This window comes from Pseudonaja textilis, chromosome 2, assembly GCF_049901715.1.
Source record: "Pseudonaja textilis isolate UNSWEBS1 chromosome 2, rPseTex1.2, whole genome shotgun sequence".
NCBI classification, from domain to species: domain Eukaryota; kingdom Metazoa; phylum Chordata; class Lepidosauria; order Squamata; family Elapidae; genus Pseudonaja; species Pseudonaja textilis.
This window is the reverse complement of record NC_141991.1, coordinates 89,125,492-89,148,014: the sequence shown is the minus strand read 5'-3', so window position 1 is coordinate 89,148,014 and position 22,523 is coordinate 89,125,492. Positions and strand designations below refer to the sequence as shown.

Sequence of the window (22,523 nt, the reverse complement as noted above, 5' to 3'; positions counted from 1 at the left end):
ATTTTGTTTGCGGATAAAAGTGATGCTTCTGAGACAGAAAAACCAATAGTAGTTTCAATTCCCTCATCTTCCTACAATAAAGAATATGACACTCTTTTACATTCTCACTGTAATTGTTTTATTATTTTGTCGTTGCTTTAGCACTGAAGAAAGTTAGTATTGGCTAACTTGAATATGTTGTCCTTTTTGGAAATTGATAAATATAACCGTATGTGGGCCATCATGATTAATTTTAACAGCATTTGTGCAATTTAGCAAATGAGGTAACCCTTCTTAAATCTAAAAAACAAACGGTGGTTTACAAAATACAGTAGATCGGTTCATGTACTACTAAAACATGATGGCTTAGGGCTATGTCTCGGTAAGGGAAATATCTGGCTAGAGTTCTGTATGGCTTGAGTAGTAATAATTTTCACAACACATGTGCAACTTTAGCAAGTTACAGTATAACAGCAACTTTAGTAAGTTATAATATGAATGCAAAGTGACCAATTAAAGCCCTTAAAAATAATAGAGAAGTCAGGCACATGACAAGCAGTTAACAGTACAAACTTTTTTTCCTGCATTTGCCAACCTTTGTGTATACCTGGTGTTTCTTTTTTCATAGGAATGACAGGATCTGTTTTTTGTGGTTGATTAAATTGCTTATGCCCCTACTGAGAGCGTTAATAGAATTTTTGTGCAATTCTAAAGTGGCTGTAAATTGCAACACATTCATGCAATGCCACAGGTTGCACTTGGATAAATGAAGCCTATAAACAAGACACAGGAGATCTGTATTATAGCTTTTAGAGAATTGGAAAAAGCTGGTTGTTATGGTCTAGAGAGAAAAAAAATGGAGTGAAGTTTCATATTTATAGCACAACCAAAAGTCCATAAAGCAGTACTAAACAACTGGATTTTCGTAGAAGCAGATTTATGTATTCTAAATCAAAGGCTGGGAAAAATCTGACTGTTATTCGAAGCAATTCTAACTAGTTCTACTTTTGTTTCCAAGGCTTACCATATTCTAATTTGCAGGATTTTGAACTGAAACATGGACATTAGATACTGTTTGTCTCTTTGTTTTCCTGGTTTATTGCAAAACATTTTATTTCTTTTTAGGAAAAGATGGATCATTTTTAATTATTGACAATACTTTTGATCACTTTGGTTAAAAACATCAGAATTGACTAGAGGTAGGCTTTCTTTGCAGGGGTCATTTTTCCTTTCTACTATTGACAAGAAACAGAAGATTCAACTTTTCCATGTTGGGAAATAGAACCCTAAACCTTTCCAATTCCCTTGATAAGCTCTTGAAGTTGCATGAAAGATATCCTTTCATATCTTCAAAAGATCCTCATGATTTCAGGAATCATTATTTCTCCAACTGTTTTGCTCCCTCCCTCTTCTTGTGAACCTTTTCTTCAATTGCATGGTTGCATGAGCAGATGGCCTGTTGCCTTCCTGTTTTGTCTTGTCATTCATTGTCCTGTGGTTTCATGTAAGGGAAAAGCTTCACATTTGTTATCTCTACCTGGGAAAGACAGCAGGGGCCATTCAAATGAAAAAGTCCATATCCCGTGAACAAAAACCAAACATACCATGTAGAAGACAGGGCTCTTCATAGCAAGAATAGGATCCCATCAACTTTTACATTTTGGGGGAAAAAAAAAAGATTAAAGTGTCTATGGCCCTTTTTTGTTAAATTGTTTTCTCACTTTTTCCTAGAATTCGCCCGGTGGTATTACCTGTCTCAGAGAGGTAAAATTTAAATCAATTTGACTAACTTTCAAAATAATTTTCCCCCTTTTTATTCTAATATGAAATAAATGGTTGTTGCGATTTCCCATCACCAAGGTTCTGTTTAAAATGGAAATGTAGGCTGGGACCCAGAAGTTACAGGTACAAACCATGCTTCTGATCTATTGCAGAGTGCATGTGCAGATACATTAAGAGTTAGTTGACACAGAATAGCTAATAATGAGCTCCTGCAAATATTCCTAACAAAGAAAACAAACTAACACTTTAGCATTAATCGACTGAGTTTTTCCATCGTCTTCCTCAGTCCTATTATTAAGACCAAGACACCTTTTATGGATTTCTAGTAAGTCTATGGATGGACCATTGGAGCACGGTCTTCATATAAAGCAGATTACTGAGATTACAAATCACGAAGTGTTCCAGTTATAGACATATATGCAATTCATGTAAGTATTTGAGGTAAAACTATGCATGGTTACAGTGAGCAAGCAAGCTCTGCCTTAAGTGTTTCTGCAAGCAGGGAAGACTCATTGCTTTCTCACCACTATGTTCATTCTGGTGGTGGTTTGTTGCAATTAGCCCAAACTTATGCCTGTTCTGCAAACAACAGAAGCATTTTTTAAAATCCCTACCTACCTTTGTATCAGAAGAAAACCTTGGAAATCATGTGTATCCAACCTTTGATTTGCAACTGAAGATCTTTGTTCCCTATCATGTCCCCAGTCTGCCAGCTTTTCAATATGGAGAAACGTGGATTGCAGCCATAGATGGTAAGGTGGTATGGATCTCCACATGTATTCTGTATTGGACTTTAAAGTGCATTTCTGAAAGCTAGTAAACTAACCAGATCTTTGTGTGGTATCCTCACTATTACAATCCAAATGATAGATTGACTTTCTGATGAAGTTACTATTATGTAGACTGTTAACTATGCCTATATATGCATAAGTATTAAGGGCACTAAAAAATTACTTTGAATCAGGTTATTTTAACCAGTGAACTAGAAATCATTGAAGTAAATGCAGATTATTAAAATACTGGGGTCATGACCAAGAATTGAAAAACAGTCTTTGAAGTTCAAGAACGATAAGCATGATGTGGAAAAGTATATTGTTTCGGTGAATTTTCTTTTGTTTATTCAATCTACTAAAGAGGCCAGCTATAGCTGTGAAATGAAAGCAACTTTTCTCTTTTCTCTTGCAATTAAAAATTTAAACAAGCTTTGAGGAGATGTTAGAACAAGGTTTTAAGACAGGATAATCTAAAAACCAATCATTTTACGTCACTGCCAAATGGAAAATAATTCTAAGTTTATTCTTAACTTGTGTCTAATAATAAATACTTTTTATATAAATTTCACATATAATATAAAATCTTGGTATTTCCTTGCCTAGGTAGAAATTTCATTTATATATCCCCTTAAAAGTTGAGAAATAAATCATCTTTCTTTTAAATTTAAAAAAAAATGATGTCAAAAACTTCTGTCTAATTTGATACAAAATCTAAAGATTTAAATTATTTCTTCTACATGTAAATTGAATTGTCAAATTGAATGTATATATAGAAAGTATCAAAATCAGATACACATCACATAATAAGCTTTAAAATAAAATTTCTTTTCTTAATGCCATGTTGGTCTTTATTGTCTCCTAAAATAGGGGTTTTTAAAGTTATCCAAATTGGAGAACCTGTTACTGTTTTTTTTTTTTAAAAAAAAGCAATCAAGAACTGTACCTTAGCAAAATTGCTATAGATTTCTTGGCTGCACTTAAGTGAAAACAGCTTATTCCAGAGCCAGAAATCCTACAACAGCAAAATAATTATAGCACATTTGTTGAAAATTGAAGTTTGCTGAATTGAAACCAGAATATTTTAATTATTATTCCCCACCCCGCCCAAGCTAGTTAGTTTTCTCTGGCATCTTGTCTTCATGCATAATGGAAGTCCTGCATTGCACCATTTCATCATCTTTCCAGGCACTTGAAATAGAAGGGTTTTACCCTGAACTCCCAAATAGCCCAATAAAATATGGGTTAAATGATGCAGAATTGGATTTATTTTCAAAAACCCTAAGAAACACGAATAACACCTGGAATGAGGAACCAGTAATAAAAATGGGAAAGTGCCAGGTTTGAACCAGCAACATTATTACTATTATTATTATTATTATTATTATTATTATTATTATTATTATTATTATTATTATTATTATTATTACCGCCTATTCACCCATGGTGACTTGAGGCAGCTTACAGAATATAAAACTACATTTAAAACAATAAAAACTAACAAAAAGAATCAAATAAATTAATTAAGTATAAAGAACAAAATCACTCCCCTACTCCCACCTCACCCTGCCCTGATGACAGCAAATCACATGAGCCATTTAATGGGATGCATCCCACCCTGGGTTCCCCAGGCCTGCTGGCAGAACCAGGTCTTCAGCGCTTTCCAGAGTGGGGGCCATTCTAATCCCTGGCAGTATGATGTTCCAGAGAGAGGGAGCCACCACAGTGAAGGCCCTTCTTCTGGGTCCCACCAGGTGTATCTTCCTCAGGGATGAGACCCACAACATTCCTTGCCTCCCCATTCTGATGGGTAGATGTGACTGGCAAGAGACAGCCCCTCAGATAACCTGGTCCCAAGCCATGAAGGACTTTAAAGGCAACAACCAACACTGTGAGTTGCATCTGGCAGCAAACTGGCAACCAATGCAGTTCCCACAGGTGAGGTGATAAGTGTGCAGATGAGGGTCTGCACAAAACCATGCAGGCCACTGCATTTTACACCAACTGGAGCTTCCAGATGCTCTTCAAGGGCAGCCCCATGTACAGCCCATTTCAGTAGTCAAGATGGGAAGTGACTAGGGCATGAATGATTGTGAGTAGGGACTGTTGGTCCCGGAAAGGGCATAACTGGTGTACAATCCGCAGTTATGCAAAGGCCCTCCTGGCCACAACCGCCACCTGCTCTTTGAGCAGGAGTCGTGAGTCCAGGAAACCCCCTAGATTATGCACAGGGTCTGTTTGGTGGCAATTCTCCCTGAGCCAACAAACCCCAAACCCAGAGCCACTCAGTCTTGCAAAGGTTTAGTTTCAACCCACTGCTCTCCATCCAGCCCCTAACAGCTTCCAGGCACTGAGAGAGAGAGGACACAGCAACACTTAACTCACCATGGACCGAGACATACAGCTGATATCATCAGCATATTGGTGATACCTCAGTCCATGGTGACAGATGACCTCATCCAGAGGCTTCATATAAATGTTGAACAGGAGCGGAGAGTGTACCAAGCCCTGCGGAACCCCATAAAGCAGTGGGCAAGGGCTGAATCTCTCCCCTCCTATCAACACTGACTGAAAGCGGCCGCAGAGGAAGGAAGTGAACCAGGACAACACAATGCCTTCCATTCCCATCCCCCAAACCGGGCAGAATCCCATGGTCGATGGTATCGAAAGCCACCGAGAAGTCAAGTAGAGCAAGGATGGATGTACTACCCCAATCCCACTCAAGCCAGAAATCATTCAAAAATGCGACCAATGCCATTTCTGTCCCAAATCCAGGCCTGAATCCTGACCAGTAAGGGTTGAGATAATCCTACTACAATTTTACCTACTAGGCAGGTGTTACAGTTATGGTGCTATTGTAGCATTATTCAAAAGTCTAGTTCTGGAAGAAATTAATGAATATAGTAAGCATTGATTCAGTGGAGGGGCATTCCTCTCTCTTCAAAATAGCAATTGAACTGCTAGGGTTATCCTGAAACAAAGTAAAGCACATCAGATGAAACTGACAAGAACATTCAAGGTGACATAACAGAGAAAGAATAAAGAATATTTAAAATGACAAGAGGAAAGCATGACTGGAGGTTGCATTTACAATGAATATAGGGCAATGTCACCCATTCTTGCCCTCCAAAAGTGACTGTTTGCCTCTTCTTGTAATGGAGCTGTCAAATAGGATGAATGAAGTGTGAAGTGCTCCCCAAAAGGATAATATCCAATCCATAACTGATTAGAAAAAAATGGTTCCTAAAGAGTATGTTAGAAGAGAAAAATGCATTGGCCTGGTGATTGGACACACAATGAATTTGTCCTCAGTGCATAAGCTCTCAGTGCACATACAATCAACAAAGTAATCTAATCATGTTACATAATATAATAATCAGTAATCATAGTAATATAATCATGTAATATAATCATATCAAACGATGACATATAAAGTTCTATGATCAGAGTAAAATGTAGGATCATGTTTTAATGTATATTGGTAGATTATTTACTAATCAGTGAACTAGGGAGGTTTATAAGTTAAAAAAAACAAAATACAAAAACCCATATAAAAATAAACAAAGCTAAAAAGATGGGAAGAATGTTCTGAAGCCACCAACCACCTCCCATTCTAGGATCTCCATGCTAGTTGGCAGAGCCAGATCTTAACACACTTCTGGAAAGCCAACAAAGTGGGTGCCAATTTCACTTCAGGGGCAAAATGTTCAGTAGGGCAATGACAGAGAAGCCTCTTTTTTAACCCTGCCTGTCAACATTCTTTAATCAATGGGATCCACAACATGCTCATTCTGTCTGACCAGGAGGGACAGGTTGATGTAACCGGGATAAATGGTTACTAGATTCAGATATTGTTATCAAGCAATGCCTCAGCAGCAGTTTCAGTCCATTTCCTAAAAGCTTTTTGACTACAGTGGAAAGCATACAGCTTGGGCATAAAAGCTTGTCAGCAGGATAAAATGTTATACTTGCCTCTTTCACAGTGGCCATTGTGTTTCGCATCATACCTTTAGATTCCTGTTAATGGATCCTTAGACCATTCTGGGTGCACTGAGCTTAAACCACTTACGGATAGCCAGAATGAGAACTGAGCATTGTTTTCAGTGACATAATATTTATAAGAAAAAAGTTTAGCAGTAAGTATTGCATACCAATCAAATGTCTTTAACTTCTACCAAGTGAAGTCAAATGCCATCTGATAACAATTCATTTAAAAAAAAAATATTTTACAAAATACTTCTGTTTATTAAAACAATCCCAAAGTGGTGCCAATTTAATAAAAACAATTCACAATAAATTAAAAACAATTAATGGTTCTGTAAAATCCAGCTTAAATTCATTATTTATTTGTAACTTCCAACAAGGATTAATCTGGTATCTGACCTTAGAAACAAACCTATCTTGTCTGAGGTTTGTAAGAAAGTAATATGATATTTGTGATCATTATTTATGTCCCATTTATGAAGTGATTGTGCTCAGTTCCATGGTCTTTAAAATTTGTCCTTGTTGCACTTTATTCACAGTTCATGATTGTTATTATACTGGAATAAATTCTTCATTTCTCATTTTAAAATGGAAGACAAGTTTGTGTTAATTTACGTTGTGATGTATTGTTCATATAAATGCAATAATTTCAATAAAGTTACCATTTTTAATATAAACAAATCTTGTCATGCTTAATATCTTCACCCAATAGTTTATTTCAATAGTTTTAATAATGTATACTTTTCTCTCAAAAGCTATATGAATAGATATGTGCATGGCCAATTTTACTACTTCAATCTTAATCGGCACATTATATTTAAAGGAAAATAAAACAAATTTCTATTTAGATTTCATCTTTCTTCCAAGTACTCATGATGGTGTACATAATACTCATCCTGTAATTTTTTTCCACAAGAAGAATTCCCTAACATTGGGCTGAAAGCAAAAGACCAGTCTAAAGATTACAGTATTCATGGGTAGGAGTACACTTGACCTTGGAACTTCCAGCCTAACACCTGAACAACTGCACACCACTGGCTCTTGTTTCAAACTGTACCCCAAAACATAAATCAATCAGTATCCCTCATAGGCAGCCCCATTAAATACTTTGCTCATGGTTTGCTCAGTTATCCAAGAGAGCAATGCAGCTACAAAAACAGGCACAGCATCTGGCTGTTACTGATAGTCCTAGAACTTCCCAAACCTTTAAGTCCATTTCATTGGGAAAACAGGTCTCTATCCAGAATAGGTTTGTTATTAATTGTTAGATCAATTCATTTGTCAGTTATAGAAAACTTTTTTTAAATGTAGGCATAGTTTTATTATTGACAGAGAGAATCCATGAATCACTGACATTCCAGTAAATGAAGATAAATAAATAAAGGTTATCATCCATAAATGATGATACAGAGTGCCAAATTCTCACAGAAAATTTCCCAGTAATTTCATATAGATGCTAAATGGCATAAGAAATAAGGTATAATTAGACTAATTGTCACATGAAATTAAGCAGCTCGAGGGTTTGATCTGGTAGAACCCAGGAAGAGTCTTTTTGGCTGTGGCGCCTACACTTTGGAATATCATCTGTCTTGAAATTAGGCTTGCCCTGACTTTGATGATGTTTTCCATGATATTAAAAAAAAACCTTTGCTATCAAGCCTAGGGCGCAGACAGTCTGGGTGAGCTCATGGCAGATATGAGTATGGATCCTTGTGAATATTCTTGGCAGCTATTCTATGCTTCTAAGAAAAACTGCTGGGTTTGGGATGTGGAACAGGTCAGGGCATTTAATATATTGAAAGATTCCCCTCCAATGCTGGCCATGTATGATCTGAACAAAGTGACGAAAGTGTCAGCGGATGCATCATCATATGGCTTGGGCACCGTTCTTCTTCAAGAGTGGGAAGATAAATGGAAGCCTGTGGCTTACGCGTTGCGTTCACTCATTCCAATTGATCAACGCTATGCACAGGTGGAAAAAGAAGGCCTGGCTCTAACCTGGGCATGTGAAAGATTTTGGGATTTCCTCCTAGGAAAGCATTTCTGCCTGGAGACTGATCACAAACCACTTGTCAGTTTGTTTGGAGACCAAGCACTAGATCTTCTACCCTTGAGAATTCAGCGATTCAGGATGAGGCTCATGCATTACTCTTACTACATTGTGCATGTGCCTGGAAAGTCATTTTGGACAGCACATTGTCACGTTTGCCTATTGACTCTCACATGTCCAAAGCAGAACTGGAGCTGATGGAAAGCACTAACATATATGTGGACTGTGTAGTAGACATCTTGCCTGTTAGCCACACATATATGGAAATCATAAAAGAGCAGTTGCAAGCTGATAGTATTTGCTCTCGAGCCATGAAATTGTGTGCAAATGGATGGCCAGTGCATGCAAAACAGGAACCTGCACTGAGAGGATACTGGCCAGAATGAGCTACACTCACTGTACAAGATGGATTACTACTGAAAGACACTAAGCTTGTGATCCCATCCACTCGGAGGAATGAGGTGTTGGAGAGGCTCCATGAAGGACACCAAGGGGTGGTGAAATGCAAAGAATGTGCTCGTCAGTCTATGCGGTGGCCAGGACTCAGTCAGCAGGTCAGTGAAATGGTGCTCAAATGCAGGACATGTATTCAAGAGCGTCAGAATCCTAAAGAGCCACTCATGACATCTGAGTGCCCGGAAAGACCATGGCAAAAGTTAGGGACTGACATGTTTGTACTTGGAAAGAAAACATACTTAGTTGTGATAGAATATTTCTCCAGATATGTCGAGATTGCACTGCTATTGAACACTAAGTCAACTGATGTCATTGTCCATCTGAAGTCAATCTTTGCTTGGCATGGGATTCCAGAGGAGTTGATGTCAGACAATGGACCACAGTTTTCTGGCCAAGATTTCTCTCATTTTGCATCCATATATGGGTTCAAACATGTTACCAGCAGTCCAAAGTTTCCACAAAGTAATGGAGAAACTGAATGTGCAGTTCAGTGAAAAGTCTCTTGAAAAAGGCTAGCGCCCCTTATCTGGCCCTGCTTGCCTACAGAGCTACCCCTCTCCAGAGTGGGCTCAGTCCGGCTCAGCTGCTTATGGGGCGACATCTTCGTACCACTGTGCCAACTCTTCCCTCTCAGCTAGACACAGCATGGCCAGATGTTGACCATTTTGGTCGTAAAGAGAGAGAGAAGAGGAAAATGAATACTGAATACTACAACAGGAGACATCGTGCAAAACCTCTTAGTAATTCACCAGAAGAGCATGTATGGGTCACTGATACAAAAGAATCTGGGACTGTGCTGCAGAAGCACACGAGTCCAAGGTCATATCTGGTGGATGTACCTAAAGGTGTGGTGAGATACAATCATCAGCACTTGATACCCTTATACACACATGCAAGTGAAGGAGGAGCAGTGGAGCAGCAGGAGTTACCAGAGACAAACAGTGAACAAGTTTCAACAGTGAAGTCAACATCACCTGGGAAAATACTTAAAAACTTTCCTAGTGTGACAGCTACCCTAAGGACAAGGTCTGGGAGAGCTATAGTTAAACCAGAGAGACTGAATCTGTGAACTGAGAAAGTGAAAAGAGTTAATGTTGATGTGTAGTTTAGTAAGAAATCTGAGGTGCAGAATAGTTAAAACACAGTTAGGTGTATTAGATTAGTAAATAGTTATATGATAGTTATATGATTTAGATAGGAACAGACCTTCAACAAAAGAGGCAGAATAATCCTCTAAGGTCTGGTGAGACAAAGGTAGTCTACCCTTTGTTCTCTAGAAAAGGGAGATGTTGGTGTAGGGTAAACGGAACCTGTTGATGTTTAACTGTGAAGAGGAACCAATGTTAGACAGAGAGTAGTGAGGGACATATTTTGAGGTGACACATTATGAAGGGACCGGAAGGGAGGAGTTAAGAAAAAAATAAAGCAGTTTGTGTGCAGAGAACTCACGTGTTATGAGTATTATTACAAAATACGACACTATCTATCTATCTGAATTACACAGACTTAATTGTTATGTTTGTACCTGTGGAATTTAAAGGATACAATAGCACCCTTTTAACTTTTTCTTAAACCAGGCCATATTTTTTCAAAGCTTTTGTTTTAGTATGTTAAGTAGGAAAATGGGTACCTTAATGTTCTGACTTTATTCTCTTAGAACAGGTTATAAATACTATATATACATATAAATATACATACACTTCACTCCTTTATCTCACCCTCAAGTTACATTGGCATATAAATTATTAAATAGCAATAGCACTTAGACTTACTTACTGCTTTATAGTGCTTTACAGCCCTCTCTAAGCGGATTACAGAGTCAGGCTATTGCCCCCAACAAGGGGTCCTCATTTTACTCACTTCAGATGGATGGAAGGCCGAGTAACCCTTGAGCCTGGTAAGATTCGATCTGCCAAATTGCAGGCAGTCGGCTGTCAGCAGAAGTAGCCTGCAATACTGCACTCTAACCACTGCACCACCAAGGGTGACTAGCAGATGCTAGATGCCTATCAGGTATACCTAACTAATTCATTGATTGGAATATATAAAGAAAAGGATACCTCACAAAAACCAATTGGATATGACAACAAATTTGGTGAGTGTCCATATGACTAACACTTCTCTGTCTAGAATGCACATAGGTATCTCATCCTACATCAATTTCTTAACTCACTTCAAGAGCTGAGAATGCTAAGTGCTTGGTCATCGCACAGGTAAGCAAGGGAATTTCCAAATATAATCTCTATTCATCTTTGCATCCTTTGCCATATCTCAATATATTATTATTCTTATATTATTAATATTCATTAGTATTACTACAACCATTTTTCCACCACTCCCCACAGTTAGGAATGGTGAGTCCCATACATAGGGAAAACATTCATCCTTTCTTTCAGTTAAATTCTTTCTTGCATTCCAGGCCAATGACTGCTATTGCTGGCCAAAGTCTGCTGTGCAACTTTTCCTTTGCAGATGCCCAGTTTGAGTGCAGCAATGCAAAGGGTAATTTCTAACAGTCTCCAATTGAAAGGGGGCTTTTCAGGTAACTGCTCCTGGTTGCTCAAGTGTCTTTCCCCTCTCTCCTTTTGTCCCTCACCCCTTATTCTTCTTAGGCTGCTGTCCCAGAAGGTCAAGATCCATCCAGCTGCTCCTTTCATGAAATCTGGATGGAAATCCATTCCAATAACCAGCAGCAATGTATAGGATTCCTTCTTGCTGCTTTCTCTATGGGACTATGCTCTAGACAGGTTCCTGTACCTTTGCAGGCTCCGTGAAAAATAGTTAGGCAACAAGTGAAGGTATACCTATCAAGGAATTGAGGCCATTGGGAACAATGAATCTGGTATCTTATTGTTTGTCAAGCCACAGAAGTTCTTCTGGAGGGACCAATTGGCAAACTTGCACACGTGCCTATCAATTTCAGGTTCTCCATCCTATTGCATTCGATAAAAATCTCATTTTGCCAAATGTATTGTTTTCTGTTGCTAGATTCAGCTACATAGGGATTAATGCAACACATCCTAGCAGGGCCTGGAGTAAGCTGGCCCCCAAATGAGATTGTGCCTTTTTATTACAAAGATCCCCGGTGAATACCTGGATACTTGGAAAAACTGGGTAATCGATTAAGCATTCTAGAAGAGGACATATTATTCCAATATTGTTTTTAAAAAATGCATGGAGACTTGGATTACCAGGAGTTAATCCTGACTTGAAGAAGATTTCACCTTTCTGTCTTAAAGTTGGATTCAAAACGTAATTGTTCACATTGAAGAATGCATTAGAGAAATTTATCTAACAAAGTTCATTATTAGGATAATTTTAAAAAACTGTTTTAACAGCTATATAAATTGCCTACAGAAATTATGAATGTTAAGGAAAGTTGTAACTTTTACTGCATCTTTTTCACCATTTTAAAGGTTATGTATGTGAAAAAAATCTATAGATTAAATTGATATTGATCTACATATTCATACATGAAGTCAACTTCATAGCTTCTAAAATGTTTTCCTTTCATTTTCATCCTTTCTGATTTCCAAGTAATTAATTATATATGGGCAAAGAATGCAATGAGGCACTTTGCTACAAGCTGAGTCCCCAAGCTGAATGCAAACTTTTAATTGTAATTAGAAACACATGCAATCAAAAATAGAAGACAATATTTAATTACATTGAAATGCTCTCTGCTCATTATCTTAGGAAGCTACTATTCCATCTATGGACAAGATACATGTGAATAGTCACAGTGCTCAATTATTAAACAGAAAATCATGACTTTGGGGGAAAGATATGTTCTCCATGGTGTCACTGCCTCTCACTTTAAAGAAATATTTATATAATTTAGTTTCTTAAACCACTGCAGTCATGTGACTCTCAGCAATATACAAAAGAAATGAACAATATATAATCATGAAATAGCAATAATATATAACAAATATAAAAATTAAGAACAACTAATGCATCAATATAAACATATATTCTCCGAATAAGCACTGACTTAACTTCTGGAATAGTAATTCAGCAATAATAACATCAAGGCTAATGTAGCTTCTTTTGATGAGGTTGTTCATAGGCAAGGTATATATACTTCACAACCTATACATTTCAGGAACTTATCACCTTTTTGCTATATCTTCACTGAACAGAAAAAGCCATACATTGGGGAAAATAATTGCAGGGAATTTACACTGGTCTTTGATAACACTTAGAATGTCTTCTCCAACTCTTTTGTTGCATAACAAAAGAAAATGGATCTCCATGCCTGCTGAGTGTAATAATTGTTCGTTCTAATCTTAAATATATTGTGTGGAAGTGATTTATATTTGTTAAACAATACCCATTGCCATATTAGTGTGCTAGAGGAGGATTTCACAATTTTTTGTCTATTCTGTTTTAGCACGTTGGGTCCTTGTTCTACCTGCAATTTGTGACATTGTTCTAAAAAAAAATTGCTGCATGTTGGAAATTATTTTCAAATCAGTGAGCATGAACATGAGACTCTTATCTTCTGGTTGAATTTGAAACATGTTTCAAATGTTATTAAGGAATAGAGTATTACAACAGGAGTGCAATAATGAGTGGAATAATAATATTTTGTGTGATAATATCTCTTACAAAAAATGTGCAAAATGCCTGTTTCTTGTGTTGATTTTACATTAAATGGAATGGGATGGGTATACAGCTTAATATGTAATTATGTCCAAATTATTTGGTTTTCATTGAATTCCTTCCACCACTTCTCAAACAGTATGGTGTTCCAAATCAAGCTGTGTCCTTGTTTTAGATAAAATTGAAGATGAATTGGAAATTACAACAGTATGTCATCGACCGGAAGGATTAGAACAACTTGAGGCACAAACCAATTTCACAAAGAAGGAACTTCAAGTACTTTACAGAGGATTCAAAAATGTAAGATGGTAAAATATACTTATTATGAACTGACCAGTAAATCAGAACAAGAAAGAGAGTTTTTCTGAAGTCCTTATTTAGATCTAAAATCAGACAGATAAAAGGCTATTATGCCTATTTGTTAATGTCATAACGATAGATTTAAAAGGAAGCCAGGCTGAAAACATGCAGCTCACTTGTTAAATATAGCCTGTGTTGTAATTTTCTAATGTACAAAATGGATGACTTAATAGCTCTGTAACCTGGTAGTTTCAGCCAAGCTCTTTATTGTGTTTTCATTGTGTCAAATTAGATTTGGGATATTCCATTTTTACTTTGGGATATCTTGGAAATATTTTGTGTTTCACAATTGTGGTCATATCCCACTCAGGTCATATCTTTTTTTAAAAAAAATCCAAGCATTTAAAATTAATTGCCAAGGAGCTAAACTTATCTGTACAAATTGTTTGACAATAAGAGAATGAATAACCTAACAAAATAAGTATTTGTTAGCTCCAATTTTCACTGAAGTTCTCTTTTCCTTCCATAGTATTTTAAAGCAATTTTTTCGGGGGTGGAGGGTGGGGGGGGATAATATTACTTCAAAGATAAAATGTTAAATTTCCTTCCTTCCTTCCTTCCTTCCTTCCTTCCTTCCTTCCTTCCTTCCTTCCTTCCTTCCTTCCTTCCTTCCTTCCTCCCTCCCTCCCTCCCTCCCTCCCTTCCCTCCCTTCCTTCGCCAAATCCAACTTACCATTATCAATTGATGTGACTCTTTAATACACAGTTTGAACAGTGAGTGGTCACTCACCATAGTGATAACTCACTGTTCAAGCTGCATATTAAAAAGACTTACACTAATTAATAATTTTATTCTGCCACAATTTTTCAAATTTATTCAGAAGGTAAGATTGTATTGTTTTCATAGTGTATATTATTAAATGTAGTGGATGCAGAGGGAAAGAGCCAGATTTAGAAAGAAAAAAAATGCATATATATGTTGTAATTTATCTTCATCTAAAATTCTACAGTTTAGGAAGTTATAAGTATACACAATGTGCAGGACTGTTGAGGTTGCAAAGAAACACGACTATCAGATCAAATTTCTACTTCAGCAATCATTCATTGAAATATATTAATTTCATAAACAGTAAAATATTTCATAAAATTAGTTTTTATTGATAAAATATGTGTAGTAATGAAGTCTTTACTTCATTACTCATCCTGATCCCAATATTTCTAAGGGGGATGTATTTTGCTTTCAATCAATTTGCCAAAGCTTTTCAGGGTCGGGATAGATCCAAATCTTGGTGTATGACAAACCAATTACATACCTATACAATTCAACTTCTTCAAACAGAAATTGGCTGGGAGATTGTTTTTATTTGCTAGAGCAGAATTTGACAACTTGAATGAATATCTGCATGTGTTAGATAGATTATTATTGAATCTATTTATTGTCTTTAAGTAATCAGCAGAGTTCACGTAACAAAAAATGTAAAACCTAGAGTGCCCTTGGTCAGCTGGATTAAGGCCAACTGATGCCCTAAGCACAGCATGCAATGGTATCCCCAATCCTTCCATTTCTTAAATGACAAGACATTAAGACTCATTAAGTGCTGAACAGTAAAGTTGAGTGTGTCAGTGAAAGAGTTAAGGACATGATAGCTAAGGGTAAAATTCTGTGGTGCCCCCTCACCTTCTCTTGGTTCTTAATGATGCTTACATGGCATCAATTCATTGCCGACTCCCAGCAACCCCATGAATAGCTTTTCTCCATGATGGTCTGTCCCTAACCAGGTCCTTCAGCTCTTCCAATGGTGTACTCATTGCCACTTTCACTGAATTCGTCCACCTTACTGTTGGACATCCTTGTCTCTTTCCTTCTATCTTTTCCAGCATTTACAGCCTTCTCCAGAGAGCTAGATATTTACATAATGTGTGAGAAATAAGATAGTTTGAGCCTTGAGTGAGAACAGTAGATTGATTGGTGCCCTAAGTATATATTTATGGTTGTGATGAAAAACCTAACTAAAAGCAAAACCAAGGTATTTGAGAAATAGAAATAACAAAATATACTTTAATATAAATACTTATAGTGAGTCATGGGATTTCCTACTGGCAGACTGCAAGAGAGGACCCTGATCAAGCCCACTCCTCATGTTATATATATATGTTGGCAACAACATTTAAACAGATAGAAAGATGAAGGGTGGTGGTATAGTCATATAGTCAGCCAGTGCCATTTCCTCTGGAGTGCTTTGACAAGCTATTTGATTGACCTTACTGCTACCTTTTCATACCTTTCTGATGGTATCAACATATACCATAATGATTGGTATCTGTTTGCTTTCTGCTGACTATTTCCACCCAAGGGTCACAGTACCAGGAGTTAAGTGATTTATCTACCAAAAGCCGTGATACATTTTAATACACTTACTATAATGTGGAATAAATAATACTGCTGCATTATTTTGCTTAATGGTTAATCCAAGACTTTTCTTGGTACCTTAGGCTGGAGGCAGATATTTAGCTATAGATATAAGATATAATATACAATATACTGTATAAGAGGCAAAGATCTAACTATAGATACAATCCAAGTGACTCCTGTTATCTAGAGGAGGGCCATGTTAATCTTCAAGAACAGTTCCTAGCAAGCATTAGGTGGAACACAATTACAAATTAAGTCTCAAATATGCAAACCTGGGCTGTTCTGGAATGTTGGAAGCTGTGTTGGGTGTGTTCCTGTAAGTATTACAGAAAGTGGGAGTCCTGTCTGGTAAAAAGGGATGAAGCAAGCATTATTCCAGCTGGCAACAGTAAGGAGACTTGTTCAGGGAAATACCTGATAGTGTCAGGGAAAACCTGATCTAGCTAACTACATTTTATTAGGAGGATAATAAACAACATGGACTCTATGCCTGTGCATCTAGGACAAAAGGCAGGTGAACTCAGATGAGCACTCTCTCAGACAAAGAGCAGGCGGAATGGTATACAAAGAGGTGACATGAAGTATAATGTTAAATCTTGATTTCTAATGTAATAAAGTCAAGATAAAAATCTAACAACAAAAATAAATCTACTGTCTCCTTGTGGTCAGTATGTTATGAGGTACTAATAAGACAGTACATTGGTGTATTTCAACTTCCAAAAGTTTTACTGCTAGTTTGCTTTTAAAGGAGACCTTCCAGAAACTCTGAGCATAGCTGACATAATCATGTCTGATTCCAGTATCAGAGTGATATGAATTATCCTGGCTATGCCCAATTTTTCTACATACAATGAAACATTTTTCTATGTCTCCACATGGCTTACAAAGGCAAGACTCTAATTCAAGGTCTGAGTCTCAAGGGCCAAGAATACTGAGGTCCTGTATCAATGCACAGCATGGTTATTAGTATTCAGAATGCTTGGCTTTTTCATCCTAGTCAAAGGCTCACTCTTCCTTGCACTGGAATGCAGAAGATCTTGATATGTAGGTTACTTATCAAAATGTGTTTATAAAAAAATTGATTGTATGATGGTATAATGTTGCATAGTGTAAGAATGCACTAGTTTTTTTTTAATGATATTTTGGGGAGAAACTCAAGTAAATTTAAGCTAGCTTCTGGATATGTAAGAAAAAAGGGCTGAAAAGTAACTTGTTATTTTCCCATAAAGTTTCATATCCTAGCTGTGAAAATTCTCAATTTATGGAATTGTAGATGAGCATTGGAATACCCCAATTATCCCTGATATGCACAAATTTCTAGTTATATAGTTTAAAGTATTGTGCATAATTAACCAGACAGAACATCATTCATCAAAATTCTTAATGAACTAATTTTGTCATACTTAAGTTGCTCCAACAGAAATTACATTAAGGGGCATACCTGCTTGAGTTCCCAAGGAATATGTCTGAAGATTTAGCTGTATTAAGTTATTCTCTCTACTACTAATGAGATCTCTTGAGTATTCTTGACTCGTGTGAAACAAAACTGTGACCATTTAAGTATAAATTAATTGGAACTAGTAGGCACATTTGAAATAAGTCCAAAGCTTTAAAATTAAAAGTACATGTTCACTTTGACAGAAGGGTTTATTCAAATCTTGCCCCCCAAAATTATCCAAACTTCCAAAAATACGTGTGTGTGTGTGTGTATGTATATGAGTATATAACACATACTGTAAATTACCCTTCAGGCCAAGAATGATAACACCCTGAAAAGTCATAGCTTGAGGATAACATTTGGCAATTATAGCTATTCTTTGTTCCCAAAGAGTGAAAACTACACATGACCAAAAGGGCATAATATTTATTAGAATAACATAACATGATTATAAATCTAAGGCATGTCAAATTTTTCAACTTTCAATTTTGAAATACTGTATTAGGTGCTCAAAAGTTATGACATGCCTTGGAGATTGTAAAGATATTTTGGTTACTTAATATAATTTAGATGTGCTTGGTAAGTAACTACATAAACATCATAACTTTTTAACATTTTGTTTCATGTGACACCAGGTCATCTATATGTCTGATTAGTCTGGTTTTTTTAGGTCCTGACTGTTGATGGATTGCTTAAATGTCCTCGGTTTCCTATTTTAAATAGTTCTTTACCTGTAAATCAGAATTGAATGGGGCAGTCCTTGAAAGTGATAATAGTAATGCATAAGTAAAATGTAATATTTAAGAAGTTCAAACACATTACAATAGTAGTAGCACTTAGATTTATATATTGCTTCATAATGCTTTGCAGATCTCTCTAAGCAGTTTACAGTGTCAGCACATTGCCCCCAACAATCTGGGTCCTCATTTTACCAACCTCGGAAGTATGTTCCAAGGGAAGAACCTTCTCCGTTCCTCCCTGCAGGCCCTAGGATGAAGAGGGGGTGGGCCTGGATCTTCCTCCAAATTCCCTCTGCCTTGCTCTACCTCTCCCTTGCTCTGCCCAGCCGGACTTTGCTCTTTCCCAGTTTCTTCCCTAGCCAACAGAGCCACACTCCCACTCCCTGTCAGCTGCTCGGCCTCTCCCTCCAAATCAGATTCCGACAGGGGCATGACAACATGTACTCCTCCATGATTTCTAATCTATAAATACAAAAAATAAATCTCTATTTTATAACTTGCTTCTTAATATCCCAATTCCTTTCCTTGCATCTTTGGGCGGGTGGGCTGCGACGGCTTGGATGTTGACCTCGGCGTTGGTGGGGCACTTCGTATCGGGGTCAAGACAGGCAGCACAATATCCGGGTGTGCCACAAAAGTACTTCCTAACAGCAAGCCCCCCACCATCCCCCCCACCATTTTGCATGTTTTAATATAGGCCTTAATTTGGGGAGAGGGGCTTAATTTCATTTCATGCCTATAAAACATTCTGGGACTTCCTATTGGGGGAGGCCGTATTGTTGGAGAAACAGGGTATATATATATATATATATATATATATATATATATATATATATATATATATATAATGCTTAATAATATATATATTATACATACATACATATATATGCGTGAGTGTGTATATATATATATATATATATATATATATATATATATATATATATTGCAGAAAAAAAGAAAAAGGAAATAAAAACAGAGAAGAAAAATAATATGGTAAAGGAGAAGTATATACTGTATATAAACAAACAATTTATCTTTTCATCACAACAAATATAAATAATTTTTGAATTTATCATCTCTTAAAATATAACAAATGAACTCTACTTCCCATGCTTTTGGCCAAGCATCTTCTAAAAGTAAATACAACTTTTCCTGGGAAATTTGCATTTCCAGATATTTCACTAAGTACAAGTGGAAAGCTTTAAGGCTGATCTGTCTTGAGACTGTCGCAATGGCACCAGAATGATGCAGAGTGGAACAACAAGAAATGAGTGTTCTTGTTTAATGATCAATTCTTTCCAATCTCTCAATAAGCAAGCAAGGTAAGAGAGGTGAACATAACTGCTGTAGCACTAGAATCAGAAGGCATACCCAGAGCCTAAATCTGGTTAGCAGCATGGGAGAGTGTTTTTCTGTATCTCTGTTGTTTCGCTTTGGTTTCCAACAGCCAGCAGTGCTAATATGAGCAACAGTCACCCTCCCCACCATGGATGAGATCAGATCTTGTTATGCTGCACATTTATAGACAGTTTTACCTACAGGTGAATTGCAAAACAACTGTGCCTCTTCAGACAATCGATTCTTCTCCAATTAGCTTTGATTTTGCAGTTCCTTTTTTTGTGGGGATCAAATGAAATTAATTGCCTGAGGGGATCCATCTCAGAATGGTCTCTGCAGGTTTTTGTTCCAGGTGGCAAAATGGATTTTAGTGCCCCCTCCAACAGAACAAGGATTTTGACTTAAACTTGATTTTCACTGCATGGTAATGGCAAAAGAAATTACTTATTGAGCCAAGAGAGGAAAGTGTTGATTAAAACTGCTGTAAGAGAGTTTCTTCGGTTCTAAGCATATAGAACTCAGTGACCAGAAATATGATAGTAAGGGTATAGTGGGGACCAGGTGATACTATAGATAAATTTTTAAAAACAGCTTTACTTCTTGTTTTCCCATAGGAATGCCCTAGTGGAGCTGTTAATGAAGAAACATTCAAGCAGATCTATGCACAATTTTTCCCTCATGGTGGTGAGTGACAGCATTTCTTTTATTGAGAAGAGCTAGCTTAAAATACAAAACTCATGAGTTAGACAGAACTGAAGATACATTTTCTCAATCTATAGTTCCTGAAAGAGAAGTATGAGAACTGGAAAAAAAGGAAAGCACACATAAATTACCTATGCATATTAGAAAATGGCAATCTGCCAGCTATACTCTTTCATATCATGGCTTTCAGAATCAAAAATGAATCCAGAGAGTACTCAATTCAGCTCTGCCTATGTTCACTTTTGTTATTTTAATAATATAATCTTCAATTGATTTGTGTTTTTCAGATGCTAGTATGTATGCCCATTATCTTTTTAATGCATTTGATACAGCGCAGAATGGATCTGTGAAGTTTGAGGTAAAGAAATTGTAATTTGTCCTTAGTATGAGTAACAAGCATTAATTTGAGTGTTTATGTCTATCTGTGCAAATCTCTGAGATGAGGTCATTAGGATCTCTTTAATAAGTTATTTCCTATACAACATGAATGGAAGTGATGCATAAGAATGGGCATTGGGGCTTTTTACCTGTTGCATCTATATTTTACAATGCAAATGTTTGATGTAGTTCATTTAATCAGTAAACTTATGAATTCTAAGATGGATAACTCATATCAAAATATTTATTCATATCTGTTTCAATGCCAATCACAGGCTTCTTAACCATGCCTAAAATTTTCTTCCACTGTCTACCATTTGAGAATTTAATAATGTAATCATCTGACTTGCCATTCTTTTAGCTGTTTTGAAAAAGTTGCCATCTAGGTAGCACCTGAACCATACTGGCCTGACCTTAGAATTGAACAAAGACATTGCTAAGTATAAATGAACATTTTTATATGAGATCCTGATTCTAACAAAGCATCATTTGCCAACGTTGCTCTATTGAAAAGTTCAGAGAAAGCATTTTCATTTGGTTAAAGCAAATCAGTATTCAGTTAAATCAGATTTGTATTTGTTTTCCTGGATTCACAGGATTTTGTGATGGCACTCTCTATTCTTTTGAGAGGAACAGTTCATGAAAAGCTACGATGGACATTTAATCTCTATGACATAAATAAAGATGGCTATATAAACAAGGAGGTAAGGTGGTTTATAGTCCTCTCCAGACTTTTGGCTGCTGATTAAACCTGCAAAATGCAACTCAGGCTTGGCATCAACCTACCCACTAAAAGATTTCTATTACTAGCTCTGGATTAAATATTTCTTAAATACATAATAATGAATTAGCTTTTAGTATATATAAATTATTGGTATCTGTGCATTTCTAATCATCTTGTCAAACATGTCAAACACTTGCTGTACAAAATATATAATGAATGTTAGATCCATATAAACAAAGGGCATTAAGCTTTTTCCCCACTTCCTGTTGGAGCTAAACTTTACTTTGCTTTTCACATTGCTTTAGTTCAGGGCTAGCTGAGAAAACCACTCAATGCTTAAAATAAACATTGAAAGACAGGCATATTACAAGCGAGTATCTATTTTTTCTGTTATTCATTAATAAAACAATTAGTTTAAAAAGTGTCATAGCTTTTAGCGTACAATATGTTTTATCAGTTTTATAAGGATTAAGACAACTGGAAGGTGCCAATATGAGATAGAGTGAAAGAGAAAGGAGGCTGTAACACATGTCACAGATACAACAGCCTTGCTCGGGTTTTTAGGTCATACTTACAAATAGTGTCTGTATTATCACCAGTCTTCCTATGTTTAGAAGAGGTTGTCTGAAGGGGCTTTTGTTTCTATCCATGCAGTTCAAAAGGAAATGAGATGAGATGAAATGATAAGATGAGATGAGTTATCAAAGTTCCAATTATGTGTTGGCACCTTCAAGTTGTCTTAATTCTTATAAAAAACAACCAACCCTATCAGCACTCAAAATGTCATAAATGGAAAATCAATACTGGCTTTCCCATTCAACATAGAAACTAGGGGTGGTGGACAAAGTGGAGACAATGCTTGGA

General features: G+C 36.6%; 1 protein-coding gene across 4 annotated transcripts in view; it reads left to right on the top strand.

Annotated features, from left to right (window-relative positions):
* Positions 1 to 22,523, top strand: part of KCNIP1 (potassium voltage-gated channel interacting protein 1) — a 369,601-nt gene that overhangs the window by 331,671 nt on the left and 15,407 nt on the right. For 3 of the 4 annotated variants that reach the window (XM_087924556.1, XM_087924557.1, XM_026696099.2), the window contains 4 exons: positions 13,802 to 13,926; positions 20,470 to 20,539; positions 20,845 to 20,915; positions 21,532 to 21,639. In XM_087924556.1, coding sequence (XP_087780682.1) covers positions 13,802 to 13,926; positions 20,470 to 20,539; positions 20,845 to 20,915; positions 21,532 to 21,639 — 374 coding nt within the window. Of the gene's footprint in view, positions 1 to 1,710; positions 1,744 to 13,801; positions 13,927 to 20,469; positions 20,540 to 20,844; positions 20,916 to 21,531; positions 21,640 to 22,523 lie in introns of all 4 variants that reach the window. The other variant, XM_087924555.1, reaches the window with a different exon arrangement.